Source organism: Cupressus sempervirens, chromosome 8, assembly GCF_028749045.1.
Source record: "Cupressus sempervirens isolate cs-2001-9-10 chromosome 8, ASM2874904v1, whole genome shotgun sequence".
In the NCBI taxonomy this organism is placed as follows: Eukaryota; Viridiplantae; Streptophyta; class Pinopsida; order Cupressales; family Cupressaceae; genus Cupressus; species Cupressus sempervirens.
This window is the reverse complement of record NC_143125.1, coordinates 449,980,591-450,001,491: the sequence shown is the minus strand read 5'-3', so window position 1 is coordinate 450,001,491 and position 20,901 is coordinate 449,980,591. Positions and strand designations below refer to the sequence as shown.

The 20,901-nt window shown below is 35.5% G+C and overlaps 1 protein-coding gene across 2 annotated transcripts in view; it reads right to left on the bottom strand.

Moving 5' to 3' along the window:
- LOC149543160 (3-isopropylmalate dehydratase small subunit 1-like) overlaps positions 1–18,605 on the bottom strand; it is a 33,794-nt gene extending 15,189 nt beyond the window's left edge. For both annotated transcript variants that reach the window (XR_016355602.1, XM_089798049.1), the window contains exon 1: positions 17,696–18,605. Coding sequence is in view for 1 of the 2 variants with exons in the window: in XM_089798049.1 (XP_089654175.1) it covers positions 17,710–18,513 (804 nt within the window). In the remaining variant the exon portion in view is untranslated. The remainder of the gene's footprint in view (positions 1–17,695) is intronic.
- Positions 18,606–20,901: the final 2,296 nt, after the last annotated feature.

The following is a 20,901-nucleotide window of genomic DNA, read 5'->3' as shown; positions in this document are numbered from 1 at the left end:
CAGTTGCTGGTCTTTTATTTTCAGATTTTTTTTAGATGATTGCTAGTTATGGTTAGAATTATGGTGAGAATTTTTTAAAAGCAGAATCAGACTGATTGCTGCTCACTCACCTTTTGTCAGTATGCTATGACATATCTCTACTATTCCTAGTAACCTTTTTTCTTGTCTTTTCATGCAAGATTCTTTTTTTTTTTTAGCTCTTGACAGAGGCATCATTTACTTTTATTATTGCCTCTTGTCAACCTATTTTTGGCATGTAATCATTCTTTGTCAGACAAGTGCAATATTCTATTTTAAATCTCTCTTACACATTACAAGCTTTTATTCAAACTTTTTTTAGAAAAGTTTTTTAACTCTTTTTAGTATATTCTTATCTGCCAGATCTGACCTCTATCATTAATTACTAAGTTTTTTTAGTTATATCTTTCTTAATGTTTTATTTCAAAAAAAATTCTTTTTGAATCACTTCCAATCTTGAAGGCATAGTATGAAAAAAAATGGGGAGATCTTTTCTTGCCCCATGACTTTATGTTCTTATTACCTTGAGGTTATATTTTTTGAACCAAGGTATATATTGTGACTTTTTATACATTGTAACTTTCCAAAATCTTAAGTATGGAAAGGTGATTATTTTCTTTAACCAATCTATTTTCGTATATTTATTGGAGTATATATGGGGGCCCACATATATGCCCAGATAAATATATAATTTATGACTATAATATTTCAGAAATTAATATATACCTTTGCAAAATGAATTTCATACCCATGTTTACCCTCAATGGCGTTTTATACCTGATATCTATATTTAGTTGATCTTCCTTAAATCATTTTACTTAATTGGATTATGAGTAATCTTACACATTTGCCTTCATTTTGATATTATGATGTGCATATAGTTGCACTTTTATGCTTTTATAGCATCATTCTATACCCATGTTGGCACTTTATGGTTTTATACCATTGATATACATGATTTATATGATATTTGTTTTGAGTTGCATAGGGAGCAAATTTTTTTCAAGGATAACTATGTAGGTCCCCTAGGTATAACTGATACATAGTTTCCTTATCTGGCCCATGGAGTATGCCTCCATCCTATATTGGTATGCACTCATTTTTTATGGAGTTTCCCTCCATGTTGTTCCATTTTTGCTCCTCAATGAAGAGGATGCTATTATTGGAGTTTCCCCTCCAAATTCAGATAATTTGATCCAATTTGAAAGCAATATGTTCTTATATCCTTATAATCCATTCTTTTGATTATCCTAACAAATCATGATAATTCTAATTTGATCAACATGTCTCTCTTTTACTTTATATGATAATGATCTGCATACTTTATTACTTAGATCATGAGTCATGCATGTTATGGATTGATCACCCATTAACTTGCAGTGGGATGATTCATTAAGTGGACTGTCTATATCCACGTGATTGATGCAATGTTGATGCACGTATCATTAGTTGACCTTGTCTGTGGTCATTTGTGCATTAGTATAATATTCTTTTCATGGAGCATTGATCAATTTTTTAACTCAATTTGTCCTTGTTGACAATTTTTTGAGCATATAATTTATCTTGATATCAGGTTATCTCCATTGTTTTGTGGTAACATGTTTTACTCATTGTTTCTCTATGAGACTTTTATTATCCTTATTCAAAAGGATTTCGAATTTGCATATATGATGGCATTCTACTTGTGGATATTTGTCTTGTTACCTTCTCCAAGATGTGTCTATGCTTCCACTTGATCACATTCAAAGGACTCATGTGCTTCTCTTGGATCTACAAATGTTCCATATGGCTTGAAGACAATCAAATTACTTCATATTGAAGATTAAGTTGCATATTTTTGTAAATTATGGGTTTAATACCCTTTGATGTAATTACCCCAAGTAAAGATTAAAGGGGGGTGTTAGAAGGTGTAATCTTTCCTTGGTGTATTTATAAACCAAGGTTAGACCTCCTTTATTTATTATTATAATATATTAGGATATAAGCCAAGGTATCCTAATATATTTCTTTTTTGTCCTTTTTCCACTACATCTTATTTTGTCATCTAGTGGAATATGTGAGGATAAATATGTATTGTAATTTCTAATTTTAAATTATTCCTCCTTAAGAGGAATCTCACACTTGGCCTCACACACATATGAATGGTGGCATTCATAGACATGGGAGTTACATTCTAACTCCTCTCTCTCATCTCTATTTAAGAGATGACCCTCTTCTCTCATTTAACAATGAGGTTTCTTCCTCTTCTCAAATATTGTATGAGCGATTGCTCTCTTGCTCTCTCTCTTCTTTCTTAGGCTTTTCATGCCTCATTCATAATGTCACAAGGGGTTTTCTTTGCTTTCCCCTTTCCAAATATCTTGTCTCATGGTGTTGGAGCTTGAAGCTTTCTCTCTCCTATTTTATGGTAATATCTTTTCATGCATTTACTCACTTAGATTCTTTCCTAGTATTGCTTATTTATAGATTTCTTTTTTCATTTCTAACAAAAGCATCAGTTTTATCTTCCAAAAACATTGCAATCATCATCCTAGAATAATCATCAACAAATGAAATATATGTTTCCATAGTAGCTTTCTATACATATTGGCCCACAAAGATTTGTATGAAGTAGTTCCAAAACTTCTTCAGAATTGTAGGACTCCACAAAGATTTGTATGAAGTAGTTCCAAAACTTCTTCAGAATTGTAGGACTTACTTCTGAAACTTCTTTTACTCATTTTACCAATTTGACATTGTTTGCACATGCCCATCTCAGGTTTCTTCAAATAAGATATGCCTCTTACTATTTTGTTCTTGCTGATGGTAACTAGGTTATCAAAGTTAACATGACACATCGTTTTATGCCATAGCCAACTTTCCTCTATTTGAGCTAGCAAACATGAACTTTCAGTGAAATCCAGGTAAAACAAATTTACCTTTTGTTTGATTGTCAATTCCAACTAGGTTTCCTTTTCTATCCAATAGTTTAGCTTTGTCATTCACGAATTCTACCTTGTATCCTATATTGTTCAACTGTAATACACTGAGTAGATTATGTCTTAATCTTTCAACCCAGTAGGCATTTTCAGATTTGATTCATTCAATTAATGTTATGATTCCTTTTTCTTTAACATAATATGGTTCATTGTTTTCAAATCTAACACTTCCACCATCATAGTTTTCTAAATGTTCAAACTTAGTTTTGTCACTAGTCATGTGATGAGAACAACCACTATCTATGATCCATGTATCATTTTTGCTAACATGAGAGATAAGTGTCATCTTTTCATTTGCCACATTATCAGATTCATCCTTAACAACAATATAAACTACTTCTTTATTATCATCACTATCAGAATCTTTAGCAATGTAACAAGATTTCTTACCTTTGTCTTTGTAGTCCTTGTAGTTCTTGAAGTCTTTCTTGCCTTTGAACCTATTATTTCTTTTCTCATCTTTATCTTCTTTGCTTGGACATCTTGCAGCAATATGACCAACCTCTTCACATGAGAAACAAATCAATGAGATTTTGTCTCTGAATTTTCCTTTCCCTTTTGATACTCTTTTTGCAAGTAGGGCTTCAATGACTTCAAGGTCTTCATCTGATTCATCTTCTTCATTACTATCAACCTATTTTCTTTTTGAGTTTCCTCATTTTCTACCAAGGGTTAGTTTGGCTTTGAATGCATATTCAAGATTACTAGAAGTAGGAGCATAGTTATCAAAGTTATCCAACTCAAAAGCAGTTAATCTTCCCACAAGTGCAGCCAAGGTTATATCATTTTTTGGATTGCATCCCATCTCTTGAATTGCTGAAACTCTAATTGCATAAATAGGAAGAAGAGTTCTTAGTACCTTAATGACCACTGTCTCATCATTTATATCTCCTCCTGCAGCTTTGATTGCACTCACACTTTCTTTGATTCTTTCACTATATTGGACAATGTTCTCACCTTCTTTCATTTTCATTCGATCAAACTTGCCCTAGTTCTATCTTGGCTCTTTGCACATTTTTATCACCTCTATAGACTTTCTGCAACTGTTCCCACATTTCAAATGCAGTAGGACAATCTTTAACCTCATCAAATTCAGAATAGTTCAGAGAGGAAGCTATATCAATCATCACTATATTGTGATCCTTTGCCTCTTTCATCTGCTCCATAGTCATAGGTTTAGGTGGTGGCACATATCTGTTTTCCAAGTAGGACAAACCAATATCATTGATGTTTGATAGCTGCAGCTTCATCAATTCTTGTTTTGTTGAAAAGTTGTCTCTGTTAAGCTTAGGAATCTCCCTTCTGTAAGACATCTTGATCTTTAGCTTAGTCTTTAAAACCTTTCTTGCAAGCACCAAATGCTCTAATACCAATTGTTGGAAATGTAGAGTGTAACTGAGAGGGGAGGGGTGAATCAATTCACATAAATAATTCCCTGTCCCTAGATGTAAATTCAAACTTTCCACTGATCATGCAATACTGTCCAACTCAGTGAACACTAAAATATTACTGTCACTCGATTAACAAAGCTATCTTATGATTAATTATCTGTAATAACCTTTAGTAACTTCGCTGTAGAAACATAAAGCATAAGCAAATAACATGAACACAAAGGACACCAAGATTCAATGTGGAAACCCAATTTGAAAAAACCACCATGCAACTAGTTATAATAGTTTTCAATCTTCTGAAGTGAGACCTATTAGGAGCCAACCCTGTTAAAGGTTATAAAACATACTCTTAAGTATGACCTTGTTAGAGGATTTGGATCATCCTATTAGGAGATGCCTAGCGAGAGGTTTTCAATCACTTCAATCTTGAAATGTCACCTTGTTAGAGGATTTACAATATGATTGTTAAGTCAACTCTACAAAGAGATTTCTTTATTGCTACAATGGTTAGAAGGTAAAAACAATTTGACCTGATTTATGACGCAACTATCTTTGCATCTTCAGATCTCTATTCTAGCTTGATCTTTGGATCCTTACTAATCGGATGTTCTTTGTAGCTTATCTTCCACACTTTCCTGCTCTGCCTTTTCCTTCGCTCACATGTCCATCTTATTACATATTCCACTTCTTATCCTCACAACTAGACCTTTCTTAAATATCATAAGCTAAGACAAGTTGGCTTGAATACCTTCTGAAATAATCAATAAACATCTAAATAGTCGGCCTCCAATTAATTAAATAATAGACAAATGCATTATTTTGTCACTCGGTCAATACTAGAATTGAACGCTTGGTTGACACTATGAATCCTTTGATGCCCGACCACTCGGTCAATACTACAAGTAGGATTCCCTTCTTTAACCAACCGCTCGATTAATACAAGAAGTTCTTCTTTACCCGACTGCTCAGTCAATACTAAGATATACAAGGTTAATATTGCAAACTCTTCATTGCTTGGTTAATACTGACATTAGTGTAACATCAATGGCAACATGCAACTGAAGAATTGTTTCCAACAAGATTGAGTTATGAAAAGGAAACTACAAATGGACATTTGATTGGTTGGATTTTGACAAGATAAAGTGATTGTTTGAATCATATTGCAAGAGGAGAAGACAATAATGTTGAAGTCTTGAAAGTATGAACAAAGATAACTCAAATGTATAGGCTTGACCAAGTAACAGAGTAGAAGACTAAAGAATTTTGATGAACATGCTGAGTGATGCTAGTGTCAACCAAGCCACAGTAAGTGTCGAGCAAAGTTAGTGTTGACCAAGCATCAGTATCGGCCAAGTGAAAGTATTGATGCCGAGAAAGAAGTTTTATAGCGACCGAGTAACCCAATGATAACAGAGTGTCAAAACTTAGTGTTCGCCGAGGAACAACATTTTAACTAATTGCAAAGAATCTTAATTTCCAGCCGACTAAGTTGATTTCTTGGGATATGGAAAGCATGTTGAAGGTAATGATCGATGAGTTGGATCATTTAATCATAAGAGAGGATTAGGTAATCGACCTAAGAGATGAATTAAAGCAGAACTTTCTAGAAAAGAAGTGATAAATAGAATGGCGATTAGATACATTGTATCTGATCAATCAAATCATGAACCCTATGAACTACGGTGGTGTTTAAGCGGCAAAAGATCAAAACTACCTATTTAAAGAGGTACAGAGGCGAACTTTCTAGATGTGTAGAAGAAGAGAGTGCAAAGAGATTGTGCGCATGTGAAGAAGTTCTAGAGAGTTGGAGTTGTTACTAATGTTGTTGATTGGCAAATCTAAGCAGAAGGCTTAATTGAGTTGAGAAGAAGTGAAGAGTGATTGCTTGAAGAGTTGCCAAGCGAATCTAAGACTAAGATGACAATGGAACCCAAACAATGAATCTGTACATGGGAGCTGAATAGAGATATGTACATGCAAAGTGAGATGTACTTAACAAATCAAACCTGTTGTTACTTTCTAACCATTGTGAACAATATTTGAAATCTTTTTAATCAAGGTTGACCTAACAGTCGTAAGGACTTAACAATCTATATTATCTCTTTAAATAAGTGACATTCTAATGGAATGTTCTAAAGTCCTCTAACAAGGCCACTCCTAACAAGGTGATTAAGTCCTTTAACAAGGTCACATTTAACAGTGTGTATTGTAACCTTTACAGGGTTGGCTCCTAACAGGCTCACTTCAGAAGAGTGAAAATTGGTGACATGTTGCTGGTGGTTTTTCCCAAATTAGGTTTCTACGTTAAATCCTAGTGTCAAACTTGTGCGAATGTTTTTATGATGTTTTACTGATTAAAGTTTACATTTTGCAAGTTTATTATTTTAGAACAATGGACAGGTAGCTAATGTTGCTAATAGTTTACAATAGAGACCGAGCAATGGATTGATAAGATCTAAAATTGATTAAGTGTTTGTTTGTTCAATTGGTACATCTGGACCTTGGATAACTGATTCCCACCCCCTCTCAGATATTCTAAATATTCTAACAGTTATTAGTGTCAATCTTATGAGCACAATATTTAAGATTTTCCTTTGGTTTCTCCTTGTCTAAAACCTTCAATGCCACTCAAATCTGGGTTAGGACTACCTAAAAAAAATGAAGGTTGGTCTACAATTGTCAATACCAAAGCCAAGAGCTCAAAAAATGGCAACTCTACCCCTCAAGCCTTCCTCTAGCTCTACAATTCAAGGTACTAAGATAACTTCAAAATCTCTTTAACAAAGAATACTGGTCATTCGCAATTGTGTACCTTTAATAAGATAAAATATGTTCGAGCTCAAGTAATGGCTTCTTGATAGTCTCAACTGACAAACCCCTATACCAAACATGCTTCCCCTCCTCTAATTGCCAAAAAAAAGATCCCAAAACTTATCAAGGTGTCTCCAAGAAATAGAATTTGTTCAAGAGAAATATCTACCATGCTAACTTAACTTCTAGATAGGATGTTTTGATTCAAGCAAGGCTATTCTTAAAAAAGTTGTTAGTTATTTTAATCTCAAGTGAGGTGTATAATGAGATGACTTGATAATCATTTCTAAATCGTATGTCCTCAAATATTAAGGTATGACAGACCTCCCAAGGAAGTAAATATGTTAGTGATGTTCTACTCCAGTTTCTACATTTGGCCATTCTTTGTTGACAAGAGGATAAGGTTGATAATTTCTTGCTTTTCATAGCTCATCCTGTTATTTGGCCTTTTAGTTATTTTTTATCTAGCAACCACAAAGTGGGTCGAGGTGGAGCTATCACCTTCATCTCCACTATGTGGCACCAATTCTTAATTGCCGAAGGATGTGACACCACCAACCATGCATTATAGCCACTTTTCAACAATAATAATCATCTATATGTGGTTATTAATGTTTGAATTTGAATGAAGTTGAAAAAATTAAATTTTGGAGATGAATTACCAATTCACTGTTAGCCACCTCTTGAGTTCTATGCAAGGACTTTAATATCATAGAGATGACATATGATATATATGGGGTATTACCTATGTATTCAAATGCAAGTGAAAGAGATGTCAGCATGAATGCCTAAGGGAGATTGACGAATGCTGATGGTATTCCTAAAGGGGAGATTGTTAATATGTTTGGAGAGATGATGGAGTGCTTATGTGTTGCATTCATGACTTGGTTTGTCATTGATGTCAACATATCAGCTTTATGGATAAAACAGTGAGAGTTGTAGAGAGAGTTTTGTTCAGCATGGTCAGAGGATGCAGAGTTATATTTAGTGGGGTTAGCAGAGTATAGTTGGATATGTCTTTATGATATGTCTAACTACGCGGAAAGAGTTATGAAGATTCAAGTTTGTTACAACAGTTCTTCATAAAACTGGTTGCAGGCCAGTGTACAGAAAATTGTATGTTGATGATCGAGTTGTATCTTTTTTGGTGAGGTTAAAGCTTGCTCGGTGAGCTTGGATCTTGGTCATAGACATGTTTGTGGTTATGTGTCCGAGGTAGCAAAATTAGTTATCATTCTGTGAATGTAGTCGAAGTGTAACGTGTTGTATGTTCACTATCATGCCATCTATGTTATGTAATTAATGTAAATTGTATTGTAGCATGTGGAACTTAATTGTAATATCTTATGATGGTCCTATATTACTCATTGTACAATGGGGAAGCCTGAAGGCTAACTCAATCAATTGTTTTAGGATTTGGTATATAGGAAAGATATTTTCCTTGGTTGTAAGTGTGAAAGTATAGTGATTTGTATGACAATGAGTCATTTGTGATGCATGTGAGCTTTGGATGTGAAATTGACGAGATCATAGCAAAGGATGATATTGATGATGTATTGAGAACTTCAGAGGAACTGTATTGGTAAGATAAGTTGTTGTATTAGTCAGTTCATTTCTTGGATATGTTATCCTAAATTGTTTAGTGAGAATAATTCTGAAACAATTTGGACAGTAGGTTCAATTGACTTCTTATCAGCTCCTAACACGGATGGAATCTTCTAGAAGAAATTCAAAGTCTTCTAACAGGGACTCATAAGGAACCTTTTTTATTAGTACATCATTAACTGGGCATCATTCCCACCGGGGTTTTCCCTCTCATCAAGGGTTTCCCTAGTTACTTGTGTCACTTTGCATGGTTATCATCTTGTGGTTGTTCTATCTATTGCTTATAAGTTTAAGTTTTGATAAAGATTATTTTTTAAGTGCATAATTCATTCGCCCATCCCCTCCCCACTTCAATTATATCAGTGGAATTTACTTTCTAACAAGAGAGACATGGTCATGTCAATGAATTGGGGCTTTTTAGTCCCAATCTTAGCTATAACTAGGATCATTCACCATGGTACATTTGACGTAATTTAAGAGTTGGATCTCACAGAGTGCTTAAACACTTAGACTATGCCATATTGTCAACTCGATCTTTCTTTTTCTTTTGCCAATTGTTATTCCTTGTCAATGAAGCCTCTTTCTAACTATTTTCTAATATGATTTCATGTTGAATAGCAAATTGCCAAACCTAAAGCTATGAGGACCCAATTTTCCCTCAACATGTCAATGCTCAATAATAAAACTACGTCAATGCACATTCAACATGTCTATAATTTAGAGCAATGCCCCATGCATGGGTCCAACTAGATAGCTTGGTGGAATGATCCCATAACCCATACTGTCTATTTCATTTGAATTTATAGGCATTAATTAGTGCGCTTCCACTTTTATTCCTACCATCCAACTCCCTAAGAGCTCCCCTAAGCCATCACCATTTAGAGGTTTAGTCATTTGATTTTGTCACCAGAAGCAAGTCACAATTGCACACAGAGCTAGGGGAGTTCAAATTGCAGCTCAACTTCACAAGCTCAAGACAGGAGACAATGTCTCTAAAGAACTTTTAGGCCTTACAAGCTCGTCATACCTATCAAACCATTAAGGAAATCAGGGTGCAAAAACTTCTCAAACAACTCCCTAACATTCTCAAAGCATTTTTCCAGTACTATAAGCAAGTATTTGTTGCCCAAGAGTACTCTTAGGTCTCACCTACTACTCTTCAGCAATGCCTCAAGGTGTTTCCTTGCTAAGTTTCCAATTCCCACCACATTATTTGTGAACAACTTCTCACCAAATATGATCTTTGAGAAGCAGTTTTCTCTATAGCCAATGACAAGGCCCCTAACATTGTTAGTTTCCTTCAAGTGAATTGTACAAAGCTTTTTGGGAAATATTTGGCAATGACCTTCACAAGGTTTGCTGTGAAGCCTCCTACTTAAGTCTTAAGAATATTTAATTACAAGGAAAACAATAAATTTATACCTAGATATAGAGATCTAGATGACATGTGCAATTGAAGGCCTAAATTTTGGACAATTTGGGACGGTATCCTAAATTTTAGGAGGGATTTCTACTTTTTAGGGTTTCACTAGGAGTTGACTAGAGTGCCTCAAGGAGCCTCCAAGACCTATTCTAGAGACTTTGGTTGCAATTCCTATTTTTTTAGGGAGGATCCCTATTTTTTTGGAGGGAACTATCAATTAGCCTACACGATTCGAACATCATCCTTAGACTAGTGGGAAGAGTTTGATTTTAATTTGGAGTCTAGGTGATGGATTTATGAATAAATTGGGAATACTTAAATTATTGTCTGATACTGGATTTAAATAAATAAATAATAAAGTGATTTAATCAAGTCAATTTATATTATAATAAAATGGCCCCCTTGGTACTTTCTCTAGACAATATGAGCTCTATGTTGTTATTAAAAGAGATGACATTCATATTAACAAGTCACAAGGCCTAAGAGGTTTGAACCTCTATGACAAGAAATGAAATTATAAAAAGTTATTAGAATAAGTAAGAGGAAACCATAAAAGGTACGGCTAGAAGATAAAGTAACATTTGGACTACCATTTTGAGCATTCAGAGATCATTTTAAATCAAGGTTGCATGGGGATGGGGGTACCTAGGTACTTTGGGTACCGGTACGAGTACGACTATTTTTCAAAATAGGGGACACAAGTACTTGGGTACATCAAATTTTTTTTAATATAATTTAATATTTATAGAAAATCTGGAAAAAATGAGTCATGACTATGGTTTTTCAAAGCACGAACAGTGATAAAGTTTGCAGATGTAGTGTATTGTTTTCAGTTTCGGATTTGCAATATGTTTGTAGTAATAATAATAGATGCTTAATGTTTAGATGCATAACAAAGAAGGCATACTTTAAACATGAACAAGAAGCTCATAAATCATATAACAATGGCATATTGCAAATGATCAACCTTCTTATTTGAATAGTGATAAAGTAGATTGTCAATTAGTATTGTATCAAAGTTTCGAACTGATTACGTATTGAATTAAGCTTGATAAACAACAAATTGATACGCAAATGAAAAACCGTAACAAAAATCAGAAATCTTAATAAAGGTCCTTAGCTATGATGCTCTTCAATGAGTACTTAGTACTTGTGTATGTGTACACGATACTTGGGTACGTAGGTATGCACCCTAGGGGTATGGGTACGCATTCCCATGCAACCTTGTTTTTAATTGAGCATTTCAAAGGTTGGAGCTCTAGAAAAGTTTTCTACTACAAATTGATCTTCCAAGAACAAAAAACCTAAGTTCACCAATTCTCCCCCTGCCCCTTTGAACCAAGCGACTTTCGACTAGTTCTTATACTTAGTCTTGGTTCCCTTTTGGGTTCCACTTGGGTTTGAACCCAAGCAAACTGGTTCCTCCAAGCCAAACCTAGGTCGAACCATGGTCAAACAAGGGCAGGCCTGAGCAGACCAAGTGCGAACCAAGTACAATTCCAATTAGAAACATTCTATAATTTAGTTTAGAAAATGATAATTACAAAATTTGAACAAAGATCTTTAACAATCCAAAACAGAATTTGTTGAAGTTCAGATTTTTTTTACATCAGTTTAAACTAGCCCTCAAGATTTATTTTAACATTAAATGTTATATTTAATAGGTGAAGGAAGTTGCAAAGCTATTTAAATAACATTTTTCACATTAATGATGATTTAGCGCCTATTTAATGAGATTTAATGCTAGTCTTGCATTTAATTTGCATTACTCCCCTTTCTTCTCATCTCTCTTTATTTCTCCTAAATGGAATCAAATAGGACCTAATAAATCCTCCTTGACATTTGTCTTTTGCGATGCAAAGCTCAAGGTAGGACCTATCTACTTGGGTCCTCCTTTTCCTCTTTCACATCACTCAGGATCTCTTTTCCACACCAAAAATGGGTTTTTTCAAAGTTGGTACTTGATTTCTGGAAACAGAGACCTATTTTGGGACCTCAAGGGATTCATGGGAATTTCTAGACCAGGTTAACAAGGACGAAGTTCAACTCTGCTTGGGTCCCATTTTTGGAACCCCTTCTCGAGCCATGTTTCCGAGTTGATCCAAGGTGTTAATTTTTAGGCACTGTCAGCCCGTGGGACAAAGTTTATCCCGATTCATAAATAAGCCATCTATTTGCCTCATTTTGCATCATGCATTCACAATATCCATCTCATACACACACGAGCATTCCATCCACAAGCCATATCAAGCATCCATCATGCATTAGAACTCAAGCACTCAAGTCTTCAAGCATTCAAGGGATTCAAGAATTCAAGCCATTTTTCAAGTCCATTCAAGGAGATTGTTTTGCAAGTCATTGGAGAGGAGATCCATTGCATTCAAGGTGCTTTCAAGGAGCTTCATGGAGTTCATTTGGGGGCTTCATCATCTCTTTCATCTTCATGCTAAAACCTTTCAAAATCTAGCTTCCTTCATTAATGATGGCGGAGCTTGTCATCAAGGAAGGTCTTCTAGATACATCCAATCTTCTAGATTCACATTCCTCTTAATCTGATTTAATTGGTAAAGTGAGCATATTGCATTTGATTTGAGAGATTCTACTACTATAAGGTGAGCTCATGCATTTACTTTACATTTCCAACATTTCAATTATTTCAATTTCAAGGTTAATTCCTATACTGGGGTTTGACCAAGGAAAACCCGCCATCAACAAAACAGAACCATTTTTATTGCAGGTTGTCGATTTCAGAAGGAAAAACAAGTTGTAGATTCGGATATCCTTTTTGCAGAACTTAAGAGATTCAGAAATTGTTTCATGATCGAACACTGCTGAACAGAGATGAACTTCGTCTTTGCTAAAGTCGATCGTGTTGCCAAAAGTTGACTCTGCCAGACAGCCGAATGATTTCTGGGTTTCGAAGATCTCACTGTTTCAGATTCAAATCTAGATTTGTTCCATGATTTGAGTTGCACAGATATCAAATAATCAGATCCAATATTCCTCCTTATTTTCTAGGTATGCAATTTAATTGTTTTCTTTGTTTCAGGCTTCAGCACATCTATTTTCTATATCAATAGCCTTAATTGCATTTCATAGCTCTTGCTATATTAGGGTTTTAAGGGTCTTGCATTCTTTTTCTAATTCTATAATCATTAGATTTTTGCTTGCATTAGTGCTCCTTTATCACTTGGTTAGCACTGATCTTCTTAAATCTAATTACCTTAGAGTTGGAATTGAAAGGATCGATCTCCTTAACTCCCCTTTGAGGTGTAAGGGTCAAAACCCCCTAAATTATGAAGTATTTGTGACCTATTCCAATTGCTCCACATTTTCCCCTACACAATTACAAATAAACAAGCTCTCAGTACAATGAAAATGTAATAAGCGTTTGACAACTTGGAAAGCAGGACTGTTATTAGTGTAGCTGATCCCATTGACATGGGCTATGTTTCTAATCAACTCTTACCTTTGATGATGATGAAGGAGAAGAAGATGAAGATGAAGATAATCCATAAGATAATTGAAACTTAGTATAAAGTTCTAATTGTTGAAAATCGAAACAATATTTTGGTGTTGATAATAGATGTTATATTAATATTTTGGTGTTGATTACAAGTTTATAGTGTTTTTGATGTTTTTATGATATTGTAGCATTCTAATCTTAATTCATTCTTCTAGGCTGCACACACACACACAGATATATATATATACCCACCTTTCTACATTCATTTCCTCGAGGCCCTCCCTGGCCGGCTGCCCCCGGGCTAGATTTGCAGTAACGTAAACCGACTATAGATAGTTGCAAATGAGGTTCAGTAGAAAAAGTCTTGTGGTTGAAGATTAGAATGCCACAGTATCATAAAAACAACAAAAACACTATAAACTTGTAATCAACACCAAAATATTAAGTACAAACAAACCCAAATCCCATTTCAAAACTTTGCCGTACCAGCGAACCGGTTCTTCAAACCCGAACTCGAACAGCTAGCTTAGACGAAAACTCTTGGAAGAATTGAGAGTTGGACGAAAACCCATCTCTCCTTGTGATAGGATACCTTGCAGATCAGACTGGAAATCAAAGCAGTGTCAATCATTGTGAAGAATTTCTAGTTTCAAACTGAGTTCCGGCAGAATTTCAAACAGAAGACCACAGATTTGAGATTGAACAGCAAAGCAATCATATTTTCAAGCATCTACACTCAGCCAGACAGCTATAGGAAAATCTCTCTCCTAGCTGACATGTGGACTTAGCAGCAGCAATCAGAGTTAAAATCAGTATTTAATTGTGTTGGCAATAGCCATAAGATCAGATTTGTGATTGGATCAAACCAACCAGTTCTGTACAGCAGGAAGAGCTTAGGAAGTTGAAAATTCATTATTTGCTGCTATTACATCAGACCTGAACCATACAGTCTCGGTACACCTATGTAGAAGTCATTTTGAGAAACAAAGAGATCGGAATTCATTAGTTAGCGAAGGATTAATTTGTTGACTACATTTTCTATCAACATTTGTTATCAATTTTATGTATTTGCATTCATCATTATAAAATTAGAAAATAACACAAATTTCAGGAAAAAAAAACTCAACAAGAAACCAAGCAAAAATTAGAAATTCAGTGGTCAGACGGTTGGGTATCTTTCAAATAGTTTCAAAAAAAATGTGAAATATCAAAAGATAAATGTGTGAAGGGCCTTGCCAATAAGAGGAGGATTTTCAATAATGTGACAAATATTGCATCTAAATGCAACTTAGGTGTTCACTTATGCGTTTGGATGTTTTCTCATTGCTTCTGAGATAGTTAATGCCATATGGTCATGGCTGTGGCTGAATAGAATCTTGAAAGTGGTTGAGAAGAAGTGCTCGTTGATTCAGCTTGAGCAATTCTTTAGGGGACCAATGCCTGCAAGGCTGCATTGTAATCCATCTGTGGCAAATGTCACAAGACAAACAGGAGATGTATCATAGTTTCATGAAGATGGTGCAGTTAGCAGCTGCTCATTGTGGAAGAGATCACTGACAGTCTATATGGTTGATAGCAGCTTGGAGGTTGAAACAGCTCCAAGGGGTGAGGAGGAAACTTCTTTAGCAGAAAACATACTCTTCACCCCTGATGGTCGTGGTACACTTCCAATCTAATACCCTGTTCAGCACTTATGCCAAGTATGCAGGTGTAGAGAAGGAATATGAAGTGATTGACTGAAAGCACCTGCAGTCATTGTTGGAGATGAAAAAAATGAGCTTTCCTGAAGCAATTGGAGATATATTAAACAAAGCAACTGGCAGGTGTAGAGAATAATTCAGCTTGCATCTTAATCTCAGAGAATGTCAAAATGGGAGCTTTGGAAAGGGGTCTGTTGATCCATTAAAATTAGTTGAAAGCAAACTTCTGTTGGTCTAATAAGCCAGAAGCACCCCAACATTCCAATAATTGCAGGTAGATATTTTCTGCTGCAGTTCTAATGTCCCACAATTCAGATAATTGGAACATATTTATTTGTCAGTAGTTGTGGCTACCCAAATAGACATATGCAAAATATGGCTAAAGCAATGGTGGCATCAATTCTTTGAGTGATATTGAGGAGGGGTAAAAGGGATTAAACCCTTTCCTCCATACATCAATGGAAAATGGTATTTTTTGAAATTGTATCTCAGTCTTTAAGTTTGTGATGCATGGCTAAAGAAAGTGATGTAGGAGCATCTTGGGTTCAAAGCAATCTTGCATCAACCAAAAGTAATTTGTGTTCAGTTTTCAAGTTTTGTCAGTTTTCCAGTTTTCAAGTTTTGTCAGTTTTACAGTCTGTTGATCACTTCAGCAATCTTTTGTTTGATCGAATCTGCACTTGCGATGTTCAGAGTATGATCTGGACCCAGTTTCGTTCCTGTTCCTAGGTTTGCAGCTGAATAAGTTCTTTGTTGCTCGAGTTATGTTTCATCTTCTCTCTGGTAGCGTGTTCTTACCATTTTTCATGTGTGTTTGTGGATTACAATCTTGCAATAAAAATCTATGATCATGGGTCTGCAGTGGTGCATTTAGTGATGTTTTTGAATCATGTGAGGACCTAAATCTAGGACCATAAGTCTTCAAACATGTAATGTCATTTTCCTTATGATTTGTTGTTATACTTTTCCTGTTCTTGGGGAATGTTCTAGATCTTGAGGCTGGCCGACGTGTCATGATGCCTATATAATGTAATGTAATGTATATCTTGAGGCAGTAGTCAGTGATCATAGAATTGAATATCATTATATTGGATCTAAGGTCTCTGACCAAAGATTGCAAGGAAGCATGCATGTCAGAGCTTGGCATTTAAGAAGGCCTATTGCCGAACCTATGTACATCTGTTTATCTGTCAATAAATGATGATCTCGCTTAGTTCCCTCCAAATTCTTCTTGTTTCCATTGTGTTTACTCTTGCTGCATGATTGCAGTGATCTCATTGAGGTCTCTCCAATCGGGAACAGCATCAGAATGGGTGGCCAGTGATATGAGGGGGTAAAAAGAATTAACCCCTACCACCATAGATAGAAAATGGCAAACTGAAATTGTATCTTGGTTGTTAGATATGCCCCGTGGAAAATCAGATGAGACAAATCACATTTCTAACATGAAACCTACCTCCCCAATCTGTTTGTATTAGATTTTAATTTTTCATCAATCATATTCTACATATTGCAGATATCCAAACCTAGGCTCTGGTTTCACTCATATTCTGAGTTTTCTTCATCTTCGCAGCAGTGATAATTTAACGCACATCCAGACAATTTATATTTGTGAGTGCCAAATTAATGGCTGAAGGAGTTTGGGTACTCAATTCGGACTTTGTAACCCATTTATACTTTAATCAGCACCAGATCAAATGTCAGTTTTTTAATACTTCTATCTGTGTTGTATTCATCCCGTTTAGTTCACAATTCTATTGGAAGTTTAACTATCTTCCAGGGAAAGCAATGCATTGTATCCACCTGCTTCTATGCTAAAGCAATAGAATAGTTAGGGTTTTCTTCTAGATGGATTGTGTTCATTGGAGAATTCCTGTAATTGCACCCATGGCATTGGGTTATGCTTGCTTTCAGCATTGTCTACCAGAGTTGGAAGCTTGATGAAAACTGCTATAGATCCATCGATTAAAAAACAGATTTTTATTTTTTTTGGAAAAGGTTCAAGCACCTGAAAATAGATAAATATTAGATAAATAACTAAATTATTTTCTCTGAAAACGTTTATAATTAGATCCAAAATTCACTATTTAACAGATTATTTAATTTTTCTTGAAAATATAAACCACTGAAATTTTCAAGATCATATAAGGCGCTAATCTTTGTTAGGTGAATTTTAGCTTTTCAAGTGGCTCCTAAAATTTCGCACACAGAAAAATCAAGAGTCATCTGATTGAACCAACAGTTCCCAAACAATCTAAAGCACAAGCAGTTTCAAATCTCATTTAAGAACTTCTGCTTCTTACCAGCCACACCCAGTTCAAGCTGATGGAGAACTAGCGATCATCCCAGCCTTTCTTGCATATGCGAAAATTCCACCAGCCTCAATCACAGGCCCAGCATCACCAATAGGCTTCAAAGCATACTCCTTTCCGGTTGTATGGTTGATAAGCTTATTTCCGTCAATCTCCACACTGACAATGTGACCAGTCTCACATTCATCACAAATCCTGCACTCAGTCTCCACTGGGTACACCTCACCAGTTGCCACACAATTCCTGAAGAATATTCTAGCATAGGATTCTGCCAAAACAGCCTTCACTCCCGCTGCCCCAAGTGCCACAGGGGCATGTTCCCTCGAAGACCCACATCCAAAATTGTCTCCAGCTATAACAATAGGATATTTCGTCTTAGATTGACCCTTCTCAATGAATTTCTTCTTATACTTATCATCAGGAAGCCCGATCATGGCATAACTACCCAGTTTTTCGTATTCCTCTGGTTTGGAGGGAACGAGGGTTAAGTACTCTGCTGGGATGATTTGGTCAGTGTCTATGTTGTCGTATACTACAAAACATTCTCCATGAAAAACCCTTTGCTCAGGAGCATCGGAGGGTTGAGATGTTCCTATTGCCTTTGGGGGACTTGATAATGCGGGGTACACACATTTTCTCAGGTTTTGGGAAGAAGACAACAGTGGCGTAAATGCATTTCTTTCAAAGAAATGCAAGTATTTATGCGGACTGTTCGAAGAAATTAGCTTCGAACAAGAATTCACAGAAGGATAGCTACGTTTCCTACTTATGGATGAAGACTGGAGTGCATTTGTAGTCACCATTGCCATTTTTCCAGAGGACAATATTCGCAGAAAATAGTAATGTAGTAGAGAACTCGATCTATTCAACAAGCTTTGTTGTGCACGGCTAAGTTGTGCACGGAACTACTTCACCATTCCATTACTATATAAATTAAGCTAACATCAGACTGCATATTTCAACGCCTTTATAATTGACTAAAGAGACTCAAATGATATCCAATACTATGAAATGAGACCGTCCAAGGGATGCCAAAAAAACAAAAAAAAAAGTCAATTAAGTAATTATTCGAAGTTGTTTCTTTTGTTGTGAATTTGTATTGGGAAGGTAGTCATCATGTGTAATCTCGTCTCCTTGAAAAGTTCATTCATGATATTCACCTGCAAGTTGTCCTTGTATTGGCTATGAATATCTTCATATGCAACACAATTTTTGACATAGTGTCATTCTATTTTCACCACCCCTTTTTTATTAAAGTACAAAATCTTTCCTACCAACTTTCTTTAGGAACCTTTCATCTATCAATTCCACATCACACATGATGAGAGCTTGTCCTTAGTTAAGCAATTAGAATTTTGGTCTTTCCTTAAGTTATAGATTCTAAATATTATTTATCACCATGTCCCAATGTGTGATTAAATTCTTTGACATATAGGCTTTTTTCTACCTATCTAATTTGTCCACATGGTAGCCTTGAATTTCTCTAACACTGATTTCTTTATCTCTATCTTGGTGTTCAGGCATTCTTGAGAATTAATCTTCCATTTGTTCAACCACTTACTATCTTGTTTTGTCCACTTTTTTTTTTTTCTACAGTCTAGCTCCTCGTCAACCATCAACTTAGGCAAGCGATGCTTATCCATATTTCCCACTTTTTTTTAAGTAGCTTAGCAATCAGATAATTGTTGAGTCCTCAATCAAAAACATGCACACCTCTGCCAAAAGGATCTCGTAAGGAACTATTGTCTTAACCTTGAGGTTAATAATAATGAGATATTTTGGTATTATTTATATCTGTCATCATTTATGATTTCATATGTTGCTCCCCCAAAGCTCACATCCATAAAGAATAACTAGAACCACCAAAAGACCTAAGAGGATCTCCCTAGTCTTCCAATCTCACATCTTCACTTTCTTGCATCTATTTTGAAGAAGGTAAGAGGTCTTCCATCCCCCCTTATTCTTTTTGATATGCATGTCTCCTAACTTAATCTATGATGGAAGTTAATTCCTAGAAATTTGTACTCCGCATTTTCCAATGAGTTGCCTCAAATATTAATGTATATTATTGATTTTTCCTTTTCAAAGAAAAGATCACAACTTTAGTCTTAGTTGACTTCCATCCTTACCTCCAAGAAAATGTTCTCTCAAATCTTGAGCAGTTTTTGCAATAAGGATAAGGTCATCAACATAAAGAAGTAGTTTTATCGCATAACCTCCCAACTGTATACCTTTTCCACTGGCTTTGTTAAGCCACTCTTCCAGCTCATCAATGTAAAGACCAAACAAAGTAGGGGACAAAGGGTACCCCTATTTGACCCCAATGTTGTTCCCTAAACATTCAGACATGCCCTCTTTAGTTTTGAATTTTGCTTTAACACATTCATACAAATTATAAACAACAAACTTGTAATCTTTTGGGACTTCCAATTCTTCCATTTTGTGTCATAGTTTATCCCTAGGGACAGTATCCAAAGCTTTCTTAAAATTCACAAAACAACAAAAAACATCCTCTCTATTTCTCCTACACTCTTTTAATGAGATATCTTAGAGGGATGCAATGGTCAAGGGTGAAGTGTTTTGGTATGGAACTAGTCTGACCCTTCACTCTTTTCTCCTCTTTTTCTTCCCAACCATTGATTATACGATGTAACATACTCCCAATGAGTTTTCCTAAAAGAGGTTTCACCATTATGGTATGATTATTGGAGGGATTGTTGATGTACCCACTCTTGTACAAGAGAATAACCATGCTAGTAGTCCAATAAGTAGGAAAGCATTCCCGTGTAACCCTGTTAAAAAGGTTCTTAATATGTGGAGCCAAGAGATCTACCCCCCACTTTAAGAATTATGTCTACAGACCATTGTATATGTGAAATGCAAGCCTTAGATCCTCACACACACTTCAACACGGTCATTACATGCAAAACCATCCCAGAATGAACATTGAATTGTTCATCTGAAATAGTTTGACAAATCGACATGATGCCTTCTAACTAGAAGGATTTTCTTTTCGCTCTCAGAACGAGAAGTGGACAACCAAACCTCTAGAATGAAGGATTTTGAGCTTAAATGAGAAATGCAAGATTAATCTAGATGAGAATGCATTGTTAATCTAAGAAATGAAGAAATATATTATGCTAAATGGATGCATATTAAACTAGAATGAAATAGATATGCAAGAATTAAGCTAAGAA